At 39.4% G+C, this 17,469-nt stretch overlaps 1 protein-coding gene across 1 annotated transcript in view; it reads right to left on the minus strand.

Moving 5' to 3' along the window:
* Nucleotides 1-15,452, minus strand: part of cacna1da (calcium channel, voltage-dependent, L type, alpha 1D subunit, a) — a 67,103-nt gene extending 51,651 nt beyond the window's left edge. Inside the window, exons 1-3 of the mRNA XM_085406673.1 lie at nt 15,283-15,452; nt 12,896-13,361; nt 11,006-11,111 (exon numbers count right to left, since the gene is read on the minus strand). Coding sequence (XP_085262799.1) covers nt 11,006-11,111; nt 12,896-13,215 — 426 coding nt within the window. The 5' untranslated portion in view covers nt 13,216-13,361; nt 15,283-15,452. The remainder of the gene's footprint in view (nt 1-11,005; nt 11,112-12,895; nt 13,362-15,282) is intronic.
* Nucleotides 15,453-17,469: the final 2,017 nt, after the last annotated feature.

The following is a 17,469-nucleotide window of genomic DNA, read 5'->3' on the forward strand; positions in this document are numbered from 1 at the left end:
ACTGGCCTTTCTCTGCCACAGGGTAAGTGTTCGTGTCTACAGGCACAGCTCACTTCATCTCACAGAGCTCACTTCACCATATGACATATGATGCTAACCCACTGAACCATGCATTCTTCTACATAACACGCCATATGACTGAGCCAGGCGGACAGCAGTAATGTGAACCTATTAACAGTTCAGATTGGCCTGTCCGCAATGCTCATGAGCTGCAATTTAGCTTTCTCTAGACTTCACACAGAAATGACAAAATTCTAGATTTACAAAATTAAAGACATAAAGCTTGTTGTGTAATTTTGTCTATGCTGTTAAAACACTGTGGCTTAATATTTAAATCTGAAATTGCTCTTGAATGAATACATAGTTTTAACAAAGCAGCCTAGCAACCAATCAACATGCATCATTTTGCAAGAAGATAGATAGAAATACCCCTCTAACTTCTGTCTCTGGTTTAAACAGACAGAGCTTATAGACCATTAGCTTGGTTTCGAGACTGCACAGAAGGTGAAATATTAATAACAGTAATCTTTATATACCCTAGAAACCTGCCATACTACCCCTAAAAGTAGGGCTGGGCCATATCATACCGTTCATGGTAATACCGGTATAATGTTGGCCAACGACAAGAAAATGAAATATTGCGATAGAATATGGGTAAAACGCGCATGCCCAGTGGCTTTGTTTTCATACGCACATGGCGAAAAAGGCACGGCGGTGACGGAGAATGACAAGGGCGAAAGCGAATCGTTGAATGAAACGGATGAACCAGAATTGGTTTGTAAAAATGCTGCAACTTCAGTGGTGTAGAACTGGTTTAGCTTTCGTCCGTCAGATACACAACAAAGCACTATTTTTGGTAGAGCATGCTAGCGGGCCGTCATTATTACCGTGTTTTTTGGTAAATACGGCACACTTAAAATCAAACCTTTGATTTTTCTGAAAATCGACAGTGCCCCTTATAATCCCGTGTGCCTTATGTTTGGATTCTGGTTGTGTTTACTGACCTCGAAACGATTTTATGTACACGGCGCTCAAAAATCTGTCAAATGTTTTAGTACGACTTTGCTAAGCTACGAAGCCGCACCGCTTGATGGATTGTCGGAGCATTACGGCTATCGTAGGCAGGAGCCTCGCGGAGTGATACATACGGTGCTTCAACGTAATATTACCATACTGTGTGTGTATAAGCTCTTTTTAAGTTTTGTGGATATTATACATGGTTATGCTGAGGATATGTCGGCCAATTTCCACTGGAAATGCCTTTTGGTTAAACTGTCAGCAAGGAATTTGCATTTGCACTGTTACGTTTTTATACAACTTTGAGCTTGTTTAAGTGAAAATACATTGATGGGGTTTTTTTTTTTTGCAATAATAAAATTGTGGAGTTGTAAAGTATTTTGTCTAGTGTCAATTATATCGTCAGTTATATCGTTATCGCAAATTTTCAAATCTATATCGTGATAAATAAAAGCCAAGTTTGTTAGCTTATCAATTTTCAACTTACATATCATGCCATGTGAGCAGTTCAGAAATGTTTTAATTTATCTTTAATATGCAGATAAGTACCAATCTCTTACTCTCATTAAAAATATAAACTTTCTCGTTCACAAAATCTTTCCTGTTGTTGATGTTTCCTGATGTTCCTTCAAAAATAGGTATAACCACCACAAAAAAGGTAATTACAGAATGTCAAGCTAAAAGATACACCAATCGCTCAGCCCTTTTTCAGCATGTCCGTTCAACTGGTCGATCTCACATAAGTCTCATTATGAGCTGGTCCGTTTCATGCATCCACAACCAGTGTTGGTCAAGTTACTTAAAAAAGTAATCAGTAACTAATTACTGATTACTTCCTACAAAAAGTAATCCCGTTACTTCACTGATTACTTATTTTCAAAAGTAATTAATTACTTAGTTACTTAGTTACATGGTTACTTTTTAAAAACACGATTTACAGCCTGAATAGGTGATAAAGCGATAGATCTTTCAGCCTAAGTCTACTTTTTCTACATAATCCATCATACAAAATGTAATCAAATGGAAACGTCTCTTTTTAAAACTTTAAACTTTAAATCTTTTAACTTTATGCATCAAGCAAAAACTTAATTATATGCAACATTCTCTGACTGGAAGAAATTAGTTTAACATTTAAACCTATTTTCTGCACATTCCAGCACATAAAATAAAATATTTTTTTGTGTTTACACTCTTTCAAATAGATGCAAGTAAAACACAGCAGAAAATAAATAAAGTCAAAGACTAGCGGTCCAGTTGCTCTATTTTCACCTGTAAAGCAGGAGTGGGGTAGGCGGAGGTTTACCCTGGTGCAGGTGTGCCGCAGCGGTCAGTTGAAGAATCCGCGAGTTTCTCTGTGAATTTCCCATTACGTCGTAGCTACTCGGTGCTTGCTTGGAAGTTTAGGGGGTTTTTTTGCTGTAAAAAGCAGTTTTCTTCCCACGCACAACGGACACTAATATTTTTGTCACTTTTTATGGAATCAAACTCAAAGTAAGGTCAGTACTTCCACGCTTTAAACGCTGCACGCTCATACTCTCTCCCCACTCGATATATTATCCATTGTTGATCTGCACACAGCTGTTGTCACGAACGTCGCACTCGCTTACGTCACTGTCATGAGACATTCTCGCAAAAAAAATCACGGTTTTAGTAACGCAGTAACGCAGCGTTCCTACGGGAAAGTAATGGTAATCTAATTACCATTTTTGCAATAGTAATCCCTTACATTACTCATTACTTGAAAAAGGTAATCAGATTACAGTAACGCGTTTCACGTTACTGCCCATCTCTGTCCACAACACAACACAGCGCAGCAGCACAGACAAAAAAAAAAATTGCACGCTGACTCACGCGCAGCCACACAGTAACATGTTTTGAGCTTGGAACCCTTCACCGTGAGTAACAACACAAACTTCACTAAAGTAAAGTACACGGAGACCACCACAAAAATATTCATAACAACAAATCAGATCAGACTGTTACACTTCACCTACCTAGCTTAACATGAACATTTAAAGAAGCTAACAAAGGACAAGCAGCTAAAGTGATCCAGAGTTCAGAGCTAGCCAGGCACGGGCCAGCAGCCTCAGTATGAGCCTTGGTATGAGCAACAGATCAAAACAATTAAAGGAAAAATTACAGAGATGACCGAAACACAGAAAACAGTTATTGTCCTGTTATCTGGTGACATTATAAACATTATGGAAAATACTTAAGTACCTATTGTCACAACCTCAGACCTCATGGTTAATCTTGGGTTTGACCAGAAGACAGTTAATTTCTTAATGCACTACATGACCACAGCAACTTCTGGTGCAGACCTAACCTACTCTGGAGCAGGTTAGAGATGAACAGGCACAAAATCTCAGCCTACTAACTGATCAGTTATTCAGATTCTTAAACTGAAAAATAAAAGCTGAAAATGTTTTACCCGCATCTAAATATTAACTAAATGAAATAAGAATCGCAATTCATCAGATTCCCCTATGTCTTAATCATAGAGCTGTTATACTAAGAAGTCTGCCCACTTACACAGTCAGCATTTTTGCCAGTTTTCTGTCCCGACTTTAAATAGACTAGATTTTTTTATTATAGTCTTTTACAGTCTTACTGACCAAAGCACTTAAAGTGCTCACACATTTATACAGAGCTTTTAATACCTTTATTCTAACGCACTGATATTCTTCAACCTCATTGGTGTTAGACTGTATTATGTGTTTAACTGCTTGATATTGTTGTAATGCTGCAGTTTTACTTTTCTTCTAAAATGTTTGCCAACACCACCCCATTGGCTTCATACTGCAGCGTTCGGCAGGAGAGTCAAGACCGCTGAGGAGGAACACACAAACCACATCATCAAGACGAAGGCTAATAAGTTAGGAGTCAGGAACATAAGACTGGAATAAAAATATATCAAAAATAAATCAGGAATCTCCACAAAGATGATGACATAAACCAGGGTTAAACTTTTTTATTGCATTAAACTTTAAACCTCTAGATGTGTTGAAAATGGTCACAATTAGACTGAAAATATGTGCAGGTTCCTCTGACATAACATGTGCAGTGCACATTTAATTTGCTGTTTGCTCTGTTTTCATAAGTACCTGATTGTCTCTACTGTATACGTACCTGTAGGAATATCTGAGTATGAGACAGCGAGCCCACAGATGGAAATCAGAGTATAAATATGCATGTTTGAGTCCATGTTTGAGTGTATGTCATATGTAGAACAATATAGGGTATACACACTCCGTCCAAATATAAATTCCACAGTTACCAGCTATGGGACAGTTTGAGAGCAGATATCTCTCGAATCTTAAAGAAACATTACAGTGTCATTACGGATCTGATTCTGCACTGAGTAGACATACACTCTCACTCTCCCGCTATCGCCCTCCCCCACGCCCTCTACATCTCTCTTTCCTTCCCCTGTCTGTATAGATCAGTCAGTGCCATCCAGCCAAGCCAGGGGGGGGTGAGGGCAGCCAATATTTAGTGCTTTTTCACCGCCTACTCCTGCAGGTTTTCACAGTAAATATCTGTGCTTGAGTGTGCAGTCTATATTGGGATGGCTGTTCAAGTGTTTATCAGGTACATCTTTTAATAAGACAGTAATCAGATTACCGGTTAGTCATATGTTTAGTAAACTGGAATATTTGTAATATGGTATTCATATACTTTTCTCAGATATTGTAGCATTTTCAGTAATTCTTAACTACTGATTACAAATACAAGAATAACAAAAGCAGGAATGCAACAAATTGAAATCTGGCAACTACTCTAAGAAATACCATAATGCACTGCGCATCTGCCCTGTGCTCTCTTTTGTATTTGTTCATGTGTTTGTATGTACAGCACATAAATGTGTCTTTTTGTGTAGCTTATGTGTGCGTATCTGAAGTACTGTGGGGGCGGGCAGGAGTTGCGTGTGAGATGTGGATGTCACTCAGCCAAGGAAAACACTACTGTACAGGTCATCTTACCCACACTGCTAAAATGAATGTCTCAACAAAGAAAAAAAGGAAACATAATAATATATACACATATTTGTTGCATAAGAGATAAGTGATAGCTTTTCCCTAAAGCTACATAGTCGACACACAGCTGAGCAGCGATGTAGCTGCTGAATAAAACTGTTGTCATTTCCTCATTTGAAAATGCTGCTGTTGTCAGAGATCAGGTAGTTTGTCTCGCCACAGTTACAGCTCAGTGGAGGGAAAAAAACAGGATTGAGTTTTTACACTACAGCAGTTATCTACAATACCACATGACCTGTACAGAGCAACAATGCTTCTGACAGGAAACAACACAAAACAACCTAGGAAAACATGGGAGATGCAAACTTGACAAAGAGGTACACAGATGCATATACAGTGTATACACTGCCAGAACTATAGCACTCACTGAATGAGACCCAGGTCAAAGTAATCAACAACAGGTGGACACAATCAGGGGAGGTCAGACAGGAAGCAAAACTAACACATCAGAGGAAGGAAAACTATCTTTCAAAATAAAACAGAAAAAATGCCAAAAGACATGGCACATAAACTACTGACACATAACACGTGAACACAGAGAAACCAAGACATGAACAAGGAAATAAGACAAAGGATAATGCAAATGGAAACCAGAACTAAGACTTACATTATACTATAGACAAGGCCCCAAAACAGGAATCCAACATTCACAAAAATCATCACCAAAATCTAAACTTCATATATTAGAACAACCAAATATAAAGAGTCCAAAACTGACAAACATACATGTAAAATTTTTACGACAAAATCCAGGGACGACAACATATTTTATATGAAAATGTTGTTTTAACTGAAATAAAACCACAAACACTCATTTTCAACAGAGAGGTCATGAAGGTTTTCTTGGATCTCATGAATCTTATGAAGGGTTGGTATAAAGTTTGTCAGTGTAACATGCAAATAGAAATTCAAATACATCACATTATATTTCTAATCATCATCTATCATCAACAGCAAATCAACAAACGCTTAGGACAGCAAACAAAAAATGGCAACTTCTCTTTTTCCTCATGCAATCTTGATGAAAATATTTTTATAAGAAATGATTCCGCGTCTATAGAAAAAAAAACAGAATTTCTTCCTAAAACAGTTTTCCCCTTTAAGAAGGCCTGTTTGATGCACAGCCTTTGCACATGCTCGGCTGTTGTACATTATCATGGCTGCACAGTCACACAGCATTTGCACAAAGCTAGCATAGCTCTGCCTCTCTCCATCTCTACCTCAATTACACACACACAAACACACACACAGACAAACACACTCTCGCACTTAGGCACATGTGCAAAACTACACATTCAAGATAACAAGCAGGGACAGAGCTAGTGTGAGCCACAAATGAGCAGCTACGTTAAGTGACTAAACACATACTTCTACAATCATCTCTATGGGAGTCCACGGTCCAGGCGTTACTGCTTGTGCCAGCCATTACACACACACACATACGCACACAAAGAGAGAAAGCCAACTGCTTCATTTACATTTACACTCTTCTATAACACAACATGCCACTAAAGCACTGACATGTGAACCTTGGCAGCACTTCCTATACAATACTTGTCATCTGCTCCCTCAGCTCCCTCCAAAAGCTTAGGGATAGTGGGACCTTTTACACCTCCAAGCCCACGTTGGCACTTTTTGTGTTAAATTATAATTGTGAACAGCATATGGTCTATAAAGACACATGGTGACCATAACTTTTTTTTTAAATTGGCCACTTCATTCTTTTGCTGAGACATACCATAAAGACCACTGCGTATATAAAGTGGAAATAGTGTATATTGTATATTTTTGCTGATAATAACAAAGGCAAGCTGTACACATCATAAACCACCAGTACTACTGAAGTGGAGTTTGAACCTAAGTGCAATGATTATGTTCAACACACTAATGAAAGTGTTGGTGTAAAATATTCAAAACATTATCTCTAAAATCTCCAGCCGTGTAAAAACATTTTTAAAAGTGAGACTGACAATAATCCAGACATGTTCAAATTATAATTAGTTGTGAAAACTTTGCTGTGCTGTGCCTCAGATTTGACAGGAAGCACTGAATGCCTCTCAGTGGTTCGTTGTCACTCTGAAAAACTTGATGATTGTGATCAGTCAGCAGGCATTTGGCTTTGGGTCACAAGTTTGGCACCTTGATAGTTGTTGGTACGTATTTACATCAGAACTGATGATGACGCTGATAGTTGCTCATTTTCTAGTACACAATAGGCACATTTCATGCCTAGGACAGAGTCCCATGCATGTTAACTTCACATGTAATAGCCTCTCTTCTTTTAGTTCCTGTAAACATGTTGCTCATTGTGTGACATATCTATGTGATTTTAGTAGAGTTGGCATTGCACTGTGTTGTAACTGACTGAATGTAAGCTTAGGGGGATACATGGTGGTGGATTTGTGTGATTAGTTATTCTGTAGTATATTTGAAGCCATATATGGCATCAGTTTATACCATTACCATTATACCATATCAAACTTATACCATTTATTTGTATTTTAAAAATTGTGGCACAGTAAATTGTAACAGCATCCAAAGGGAAACTGGTCAGAATTGATCATTCTCTGCTGGCATCCAAATGACCTCGTTGTTGGTTGAAGACTGACTCTTTACATGTTAGTGTCCTTTTGTCCCCAGTAAAATAAATAGCTCTGCAGCTCCAGAGTTACGCAATTACAGGGATATGGGCACAGACACTACCTGATACCAGACGCAATTCACTGCATGTTGCCTGACAAAGGATAAGATGTATGAATCATATTCACCGTGAAAAGGTCATTGTTTTGCTCAGCTACCTTCAGCAGGAGCTGCCTGTGGTGTTGAGACTCAGATAGATAAGTCAGAAATGACCTTAAAGCAAAGGCAGGAGGGTCACAGACTATTTGTCTGTCCCTTGGACAAGGTGGGTGTGGAGGAGACGCAGTCACGTGTAGGGTGGGTTACGTGTACATTTCTTATTACTGAAGTGAAATGACTAAACAAAGAAGAGCAGTCAGAGAGCAAACTAAGCAAGAGATTAATGAAAATATGACTATAAGGTCCTGACAAGGGTTTGTGGTCTCACGGTGCATGTGTGTATTTGTGTGCTGGCTACATCCTGTTACTCACTTGTGCCTCCTGGTGGTAGCTAGACCCCAATCTTATGCCCTCTGTTCCGCCTGAGGAGAAAATTGCTTTCTATTTATAATGAGCTGCTGCATTTAACCAAGCCTTACTAACAAGATGGGCAGACTCAGGCTATAAAGGCCTCTGTGACTTTGCAGCAATGTAATGTTCCAAGTCAAGCAGCTCTGCAGCACCTACATACTGTGCACACAGTGTAAAATGCACAGACTGAGTATTTTATCTTGTGATTTCAACAGAACATGCAGGGACTGTCCTGAATATAGTTTACACAACCACACATCTACACAGCAGCGTATTGCATGCTGGTTTTAGTGTCTCTGTGCTTTGTAAGTGAATTAAAACCTGCATGCTATCGCAGCTTTCGGATATCATTTGTTCCGTGCTTTACACATCAGCCTCTGAGCACAGCAACTCAGGTTTCATATCAGTCCACCTGTGAGGCTGCAGAGCAGAGTAGTGTGAAATGGCAATCTTCACTCCAGCCTTACCTGCTGGCTGCTACAACAAAACCAGCTCAGCGTTTTTCTCTCTAGTGCTCCTCCTGTGACTACAGCGTGAGTTCTGTAGAACAACCAAGGCCAAGCTGGCACACCTGCCCTATAAAGATTTCTATTGTTCGAGCGATGCTGAAAAGGAAAAGATTGCATTATTTGCCCTCTAGTATTTGATTATATGCTGCCTCTGCAGAATTAAACCAAAAGCCTGTGCAAGCAAGAGGAAGCTGTGTGTAGCACTGGGCAATAATCAGTGTAACCGCTGTAAGCAAAAAAAAAAACCTATATAGTGTACTAAAAAAGCCTCTGTATGAATTCAATACAGAGTAGGTTAGAGTTATACGTCTAAAAAGTTAAAGCTCTAACTGTAAAAATTACTGAAAGCACACCAATACATGATAAATCTATTCATATCTACTCATCAGCCCATCGTCTCATCTCTGCTTAATGGCCTTGTTCATGAAGCATGAGAGCCACATAAATGTACTATTCAGTCCTGGATCCTGACAGGCACTGAGGTTTTTCGTTAATTCTTAATGGGTGCATTCATAAATCCAATTTGACACTCCTATGTAAACCACTAGAAGACGGTGAGCAAGTTCAGACAACAAACATAAAGAAGTAAGACACATACAATAACTGCTATGTGGCAAATAGTATCCCTCCTAATAAGTGAAGGTATTTGGTAACCATTTAACTCAACATTTAAAAGGTTCCCAGACTTTGCTGCCAAACTAATTCATATCTGAACAGACATATATGTAAATTCAGACACTTTGAACTGATTAAAATGCCACCATGATGCTCACAGTGCATTAAGGTGCATTTGTAAAAAGATCTAAGCTATAGACACTATACAAAGTTACTGGTACAAAATAAGCAAGCAGCCACACAGTCCATTAACAGTTTGAAGCTAGACACATATTAGTAAGTGGCATCTGTCCCTGAAAGCTGTTTGGTTCAACAGCCATCTAATGCGCAATGAAGCTCTCATTCATTTGCATGTAGTTTATCTCAATGCTCAAATAAAACTCAAATGTATGGTCTGTCATTAAAGCATTTTCCTACTACAGATATTCTATGATATAAAGGCAGACAAACACACACAAATTAAATCACAAAAAGCCTTTTGTATCATTATTCACAATGCAAAAGAATGACAATAGTTTTCAAATAAAATATGTTTTCATATTCAGAGAAGAGGAACTAAGTATTACTTATTTCTAGACTCTTTTTCTGTATTTTCTTTTACAACAGTTTCATCTAGTTGTCACCATTACGATTCTAATAGACCACTTTTGGATTTCACTCCAAGCTGAACTTGACAGCATATGGTAGATAATACTGTATCAGGCACTGTAACGTCCCAGATGGCCCACTTTTCTCTGATGTAGCAGTGCTGTGTAAACAAACACCCCGAGGTCACCCTCCAGGAGGTCAAACTGGGACGCAGCACACCTTTCTAAAGTAGACCAACTCACTTTTAACCAGAGCTGTAGCTTATCTTTCACAGCACGTTCAGCAACATAACAGTCAGAGGAGTCATTTAGAGCAAGCCAATAACCTTTCACTCACATGTTTCTGCTCATAAATAGAGCTTTCAAATCCTTTCATGTCTTCATACTCACTCGACACGCCACTCAAAACACACTAAACACTATCAAACTCTGTTCATGCGAGCATCGCAGATTCTATGCATCTGTTTGGCCTTTGAAGAATCCACTTATCCTCAGCTGTGGAACAATGCTTACAACAACTACGCCCCCCATAATTCATCATACAGACATAAATGCACAAGGTGCAAAGAGTGGTGCAATGACGATAAAATTCTAAAAATAGAACGCTGAATAAAACCTGAAAACGATGACATGATAAAGCACCGTGAGAATGGGTGTCTAAGTATTTCTCTCCTAAGCACGGCAGATGCTAAATAATAAAGCTACTGTATACACAGAAAACACTGTCTCTATGCAGTGTCCTGCTGTTACTGCAAAACCTCTGGTATCTTCATCTCAGAAGAATGATATTATCAATCTATATACTTAAAGAGGATTATAAAGCAACAACACGTTTGATAATGTGTCGTGAAACAGCTTAATGATAATATAATCTGATGAAAGCTAACCAGACAAGAAGAGTACAGCATACACTGCACTCGACAATCTTCCTTCAGTTTCATCACAAATACAGCAAAAATAATATTTTTTATATTCCTTACTAATTATCCAATCATTAAGAAGACAGTAAGAAGTTGACATTCTTAGTTGATATTGTTACTATGTGGAGCAATGTGTATGTAGCAGACACCAACAGATACAAACTACTCACCAGGTCATGGTTAGTGGAGTTGGAATCGTCTTCAGGGAAAGGGATATAAACAGCTAAGGCCATACAGTTGGCAAAAATAGCAATTAATATAAAGATATCAAATGGCCTGAGAGAGGAAGTTAAGGAAAATGATGACAGAGAGATGAAGCAATAAATTATATGGATAAAAACTGCACATTTGAACTTCTGTATTTTTTTGAAATCGTGTATCTAACAAAATACTTACTGAAATACTTCACTTATACAGTAGAATACAGAGCTTTGTTTCATGAATCTTAGCTCTCATTTATTTTTATTTGTTTTTATGTATTTGTCATTTAATGTTTTGATTTGGTTTTTATAATAATGCAAATTTTACCCCTTTTTCAAGTTTATATAATTTGCACTGATGACGCCACACATGCGTACACATGCATATAACGTGACTGAAAAAGGCAAAAAAGTTGAAAAAACTGGTAAAAATATCTATGATGGAAAATAATGGAAAAGAAAGAAAAACGCTTGCATCTAAAAAACAACTGCAATCCCAACAGAGGGTTTATGACAAGCTACACTGATCTAATGAAATGCTGAACCGTGCCAGATTTTTATGACTAAAATTTTTAAAACAGTGGGAAAAGCATTCACCTCCATTATGTCCTCCATTACAGTAAGCACTGACATATTTTACTCTAGCTTTCCATTTTCATTTTCAAATCCTGAAAGGTTAAATTTAAGCTTCTTGTCATTCAAAAATGTAATAAAAAAGGAAAAACGACCCTATTCCAACAACATTTGAGAAAGAAATGCCATTTGTGCCGTGCTGTTGCACGTAGTCCATGCAGAGCAATTTGGGACACCTGATATGGCTACAGCTGCATTTCCTAAAGTGTACTGGTAGTCAATCCCCAGAGACTTTTTTTTCAACAAACATGAAAAGAGGGCTTATGAATATATCTCTGTGATTCATGTTGAGCAATCTACTTTATAACATCTGACGGCTTTTGTGATAGAAGCATCTGTTCCAGCAAAAACACCACCACAGCTGTGCTGTGCCAGGGTTCAGTTGCTTCGTCTATAAAGCTCACCCGTAATGACATGGTAATGTTCACTCTGTCTTTATTGGAGAGACATGCTTCAAATAGCACATAAGCTACATTGCGCCTACCTAAAATACATATATATATATATTTATCAGCATTTAAGATAATATAGAAACTTCTTTTCCTGTGACTTTAAGTGTATTCGTTTTCCATCAGAATCAATAAACTAGAAAAACTGAATTCAAAGCTTTACTAAACACAAAAATGCTCCAAAATAAGCAGACAATATGTAAACCATGAGAAATTTAATCTGTTTACCATTTAGTTAACCTAAGTCTACATTTAGTGGCAGTCATCAATAATCATTACTTAATTATCGTAGCTAAGATCCAAGAGTTGTAGACACCAAAAATGATCAGTTTTCATTGATCAGGAAAAGGATCAGCAGAAATTTGTTTCCCTATCAAGGGTCATAAAAAATTTAAAGCTGCCTGTCGCAGTTTCTCACACATACAAACATATTTTCAAACATTTTTGTGTTTCTGTGCTACAGTGACCCAAAATCCTGCACTATCCTGTTCATATGAAGAGAAACAAAGACTTTGCTACTTTGCAGCCATACTGCTTCTATCTGAGATGTTATTTTACAATTTCAATGATCATCAAATTATTTAGAGTTCTGAATGATACATCCAATTATTAATGGCTATTAGATAACTCGATGTAATACGTAATTACATGTGTTACATAAAGCTCTAAACACCAAAATTTCACAGTTTCCTCCTTTGCCCATATCTACTCTTTTATCAGCCTTTATCTTTTGTCCAATCTAAACACAAGCATGCACATGCACCATTTTAAAGGATACTTCCACTCCACCAGGCTGATGCAGGCCCTGCGTATAGGGTTGTTGAGGTTAAGACAGAACAGAGCCCTCGGTGGCCTACTGTTGGCGTTACTGCCCTGTTTCTTGCTTTTGGCATACTGCTGCCGCTTCTTCTGTGCCAACGCACCTACCGGGATGGTAGAGGATGTTGGGGCAGGTGGAGCGGGGGGAGCAGGTGGTGCCGTGGGAGCCGGTGCTGGGGCTGAGGCCGGGGCTGGACCCGGAGCAGGGGCGGTCGTTGAGGTGGGAGGGGCTTCTGGGGCGGTAGGGGCTGGGTCTGGGGCAGGCCCGTTGGCGCTCATGGTGCGGGCGTGGCTCTGTGAGGAGCATCCAGCAGCATGGATCTGCCAGGGTAGACCGGGAGACTATAGGAGGGCAGAGTAGTCTGACCAATGAGGTGGCAAGTCACCAGGGTGTCCGACTCTGATGCTGCTGGCATAATTTGCCTCTGAAAAAAATGTGAGAAAGACAGTTTGTTTTTTGTAACAACACAAAGCTCATTACACTGAACCTACCTCAATTGCTGCAAAGGCATCCAGTATGAACAAGTAAAGATTTTAAGGTTCTTTTTCTGGATACAAAACTGTGAATGGCTTTACTTCCTCATATCCATGTTCGCCCTGGGACCTGGAGTCCTGACAGTCTGTTCAACATACATTCAAAGCTCCATTACATTGGACCCTAGATGCTTGAATACACCCTGGACAAAGTGAATGATTTATTTCTGAATGTTGTGAATTATTTTTTTTTGTTGCTATTGTTTTAAAACATTATTGATCGATAGCATTTCCATTAATTCTACTATTTTTATGTTGTTCTCGTCTTCATTTCTCTAATTTTCCCTGCTGTGTAAATAAAACTGGCTTTGCCATGCCTTAACTTTGTTTATATTCAGTACTGACAGTTAGGAATAACCTCTAATCTTTCCGACTAATAATAGTGCTAAATCAGCATACAGTTCTTTCCCTGTCATCTGCTGTGTACTAAACATATATACAACACAGGAGGTGCTCCCAATGGAACTGCAAACAATTGGAGTTTAATGATGTAAAAAAAAAAAGAGCATTAACCATATCGATACATGCCTATAATTAATGTTTGCAACATTATAAGGTCTTATAATTTATGATAGGAATGATAATTAATCTAACAGAGATACCAAAGCACATTCTCAGTGAAACTCTAACCCATTTTTTATTTTCCTCTCTGATAAGCAATCCTGGTTCCACAGTCCTGTGAGTAACTCAAACAGAGAAATTACCTGATCACCTTCAACAAATATAGCAGGCTTTGATTGGCTTTGATGTAACGATCAAAGTCTGGGATTAGTAAATTGCCCCAAATTGTCTAAAAATAACCATATTTCACAAGGGGGGGGGGGGGGGGAAATAAAAGCAACATGCCACAATTCAGAGCTGCCACTCTCAGGCATCACTTGGTCACATCAGCTGTGTAAGTCCTTGAACTGCGAGCAGGCCCGCAGAGGAAGAAACACAAAAAGGTCACACTGCAGTGATGCTCCAAGAAGAACTAATCTTCTTATTGCACACACACACACACAAAATGTGATATGTGTATTATTGTAATGCATGGCTCTACACCTCGCTGCAGCGAGACTGGCTGCTTTACGTCTCTTTTTGCACTACGCTCCTGCCATCATGTAGCCAAGGCTAGTGTGCAAGCTCAAAATGAGAACAATGCGTATTAAATGCATAATTTTTCTAGATATTAATTTCACTGCTGCATCGACGTCGTCGACCGTGCGACCGTGATGGAAACAGATACTGACATTTCCATGAGCAATTCGTGACAAAATAACCATCATCGAGCGTCCTCGTGTTTCTCCTTGGACACCACCAAGGTAAGACATGGTCACCCCCCGCCCCCCCAAAAAAACAAAAAAAAACAAAAAAAAACACAGCGATGTGAAATGACAGGCTGGACTCCGGGCGCTCATAGTGAAAATTGAGCAGCGCACAGCCGTCAGATGGTCCCCGCTGCCCATCAGAAACAGCTGGCAACGTTATTACAACAAACCTCAATCAGCGGTGCTCTCACACTCGGGGCTAATACAGTGGACGGTCCACATGACCAGAAAAGGTATCAGCCTGGTATCAGCCCTGGAGAGCTCTATTCATGTCAATTTACCAGTGGCCGCTATTGTTTATGACAAGGCGACAGATCTGTGAATCTACAGAACAGGACAGCATCGAGAGGAAAGTGGCCTTTAATATCTGCTGTCCTCTGACAATAATAAAATATACATTAAAAAAAAAAAAAACATCATTGCCTGCATGCAGGAAAACGCGGCTATGCTAAGAGGCTAACTTCAGTTTGTGGAGCAGAACCCGCACCACGCTGTGAGCTACCTTTTCTGAAGACTTTATAATTCAGTCGCGGTCCTCTCCGATGGATAGCCGAGTCCGGAGCTTCGGAGGGCGAAAAACGCAGGTCCCGTCTCTAACGGCGCTCTAAAATTCATCAGCTCCGGGAGTGGGAGAGACACGGAGAGGCTGTGCATTAATTAGGCTCTTCCATGGTGATTGTGGAGAGCTGGAGACAGGAGAGTGCGCACCAGACAACAGAGCATCCTCGTCTGCTGCCTGCTTATCGTCACGGAGCCAGTCAACAGTGAAACCAGTGTCCAGCTGAGAGCGAGCTCTCCTCCTCCTGCTTCCGACTCATGGTTCTGCACACTACAGATCGTTGCTGGGTCAAGCGGGCTATCCAGTGACAGCGCCTCTTTAATAAATAATAAATAAATAACAAAGCGACACCTTTCAGTTTTCCTTCCGGATATTGTTGCAGAACATAAACTTATCTTTAAACTAATTACAACCTGTTAACTCCCTCGGAAGGCTGTCTTATGAGAATGTACCACCAAATATGTCTAAAATCCATTTGAAACCCCGAAAATTAAAATGAATAAATAAATAGCAGGACATCAGTCATAAACTGGGTCAGTCATATAATTTACTCGATTAGAACTTGCTGGTGCTCAATAAACTCCCACCCCATGTATGTATACTCCCCTTTCAAGAGTTGAGATCCAATTGAAAAATGACTTGACTTCCGAATATTTAAGCGCTACGCTCATATAAAAAAAAAAAGCATATTAAACCTGAAACTTTAAAATGCCGTCCCTAAAATATATTATAATCAAATCGGAAAGTCAGCTTTGTATAGACAAGATTCTGCAGTGAAAAGCAGTGCATGGGCTCAGGAAATTTGAAAACCACTGCCAGAAACATAGCTTACTGTTCCATCAACAATGGAAGTTTAAACTCTACCATGCTAAAAAAAAAAAAAAAAAAAAAAAAAAAAAGTGGCAAATATAAACAACATTCATAAATTCTACCACCTTTACATTTAAGATGGACTGAGGCGAGGCGGAAAAACTTTCCTCTGAGCTGACAAACCAAAAATGTGAAATTCCTTTTTGAAAACAAGTCTCACTTGAGTTTCTATAAGCCAGTATTTAAGCAGATACATGGCTGTGTTAGTGTACATGGCAGAGAAAACTTGCACATGCTTAATGACTCTATCAATGCTGAACTACTTATACAAGTTTATGCTGCCATTTTTAGCAGGAAAGGTCTTGCCTATATCAGCAAAGCAATGCTGAACTAGATTCTGCACATACAGTATTCAAAAGTATTCGGCCCCCCATGAACTTTCCCACATTTTGTCACATTACAGCCACAAACATGAATCAATTTTATTGCAATTCCACGTGAAAGACCAACACAAAGTGGTGTACACGTGAGAAGTGGAACGAAAATCATACATGATTCCAAACATTTTTTACAAATAAATAACTGCAAAGTGGGGTGGTGCATAATTATTCAGCCCCCTGAGTCAATACTTTGTAGAACCACCTTTTGCTGCAATTACAGCTGCCAGTCTTTCAGGGTATGTCTCTGCCAGCTTTGCACATCTAGAGACTGAACTTCTTGCCCATTCTTCTTTGCAAAACAGCTCCAGCTCAGTCAGATTAGATGGACAGCGTTTGTGAACAGCAGTTTTCAGATCTTGCCACAGATTCTCGATTGGATTTAGATCTGGACTTTGACTGGGCCAGTCTAACACATGGATATGTTTTGTTTTAAACCATTCCATTGTCGCCCTGGCTTTATGTTTAGGGTCGTTGTCCTGCTGGAAGGTGAACCTCCGCCCCAGTCTCAAGTCTTTTGCAGACTCCAAGAGGTTTTCTTCCAAGATTGCCCTGTATTTGGCTCCATCCATCAACTCTGACCAGCTTCCCTGTCCCTGCTGAAGAGAAGCACCCCCAGAGCATGATGCTGCCACCACCATATTCGACAGTGAGGATGGTGTGTTCAGAGTGATGTGCAGTGTTAGTTTTCCACACATAGCGTTTTGCATTTTGGCCAAAAAGTTCCATTTTGGTCTCATCTGACCAGAGCACCTTCTTCCACATGTTTGCTGCGCCCCCCACATGGCTTGTGGCAAACTGCAAACAGGACTTCTTATGGTTCTCTTTTAACAATGGCTTTCTTCTTGCCACTCTTCCATAAAGGCCAACTTTGTGCAGTGCA

Source organism: Rhamphochromis longiceps, linkage group LG5, assembly GCF_057381845.1.
Source record: "Rhamphochromis longiceps isolate RC_006_pf linkage group LG5, R_longiceps_female_GT1.1, whole genome shotgun sequence".
Lineage (NCBI taxonomy): Eukaryota > Metazoa > Chordata > Actinopteri > Cichliformes > Cichlidae > Rhamphochromis > Rhamphochromis longiceps.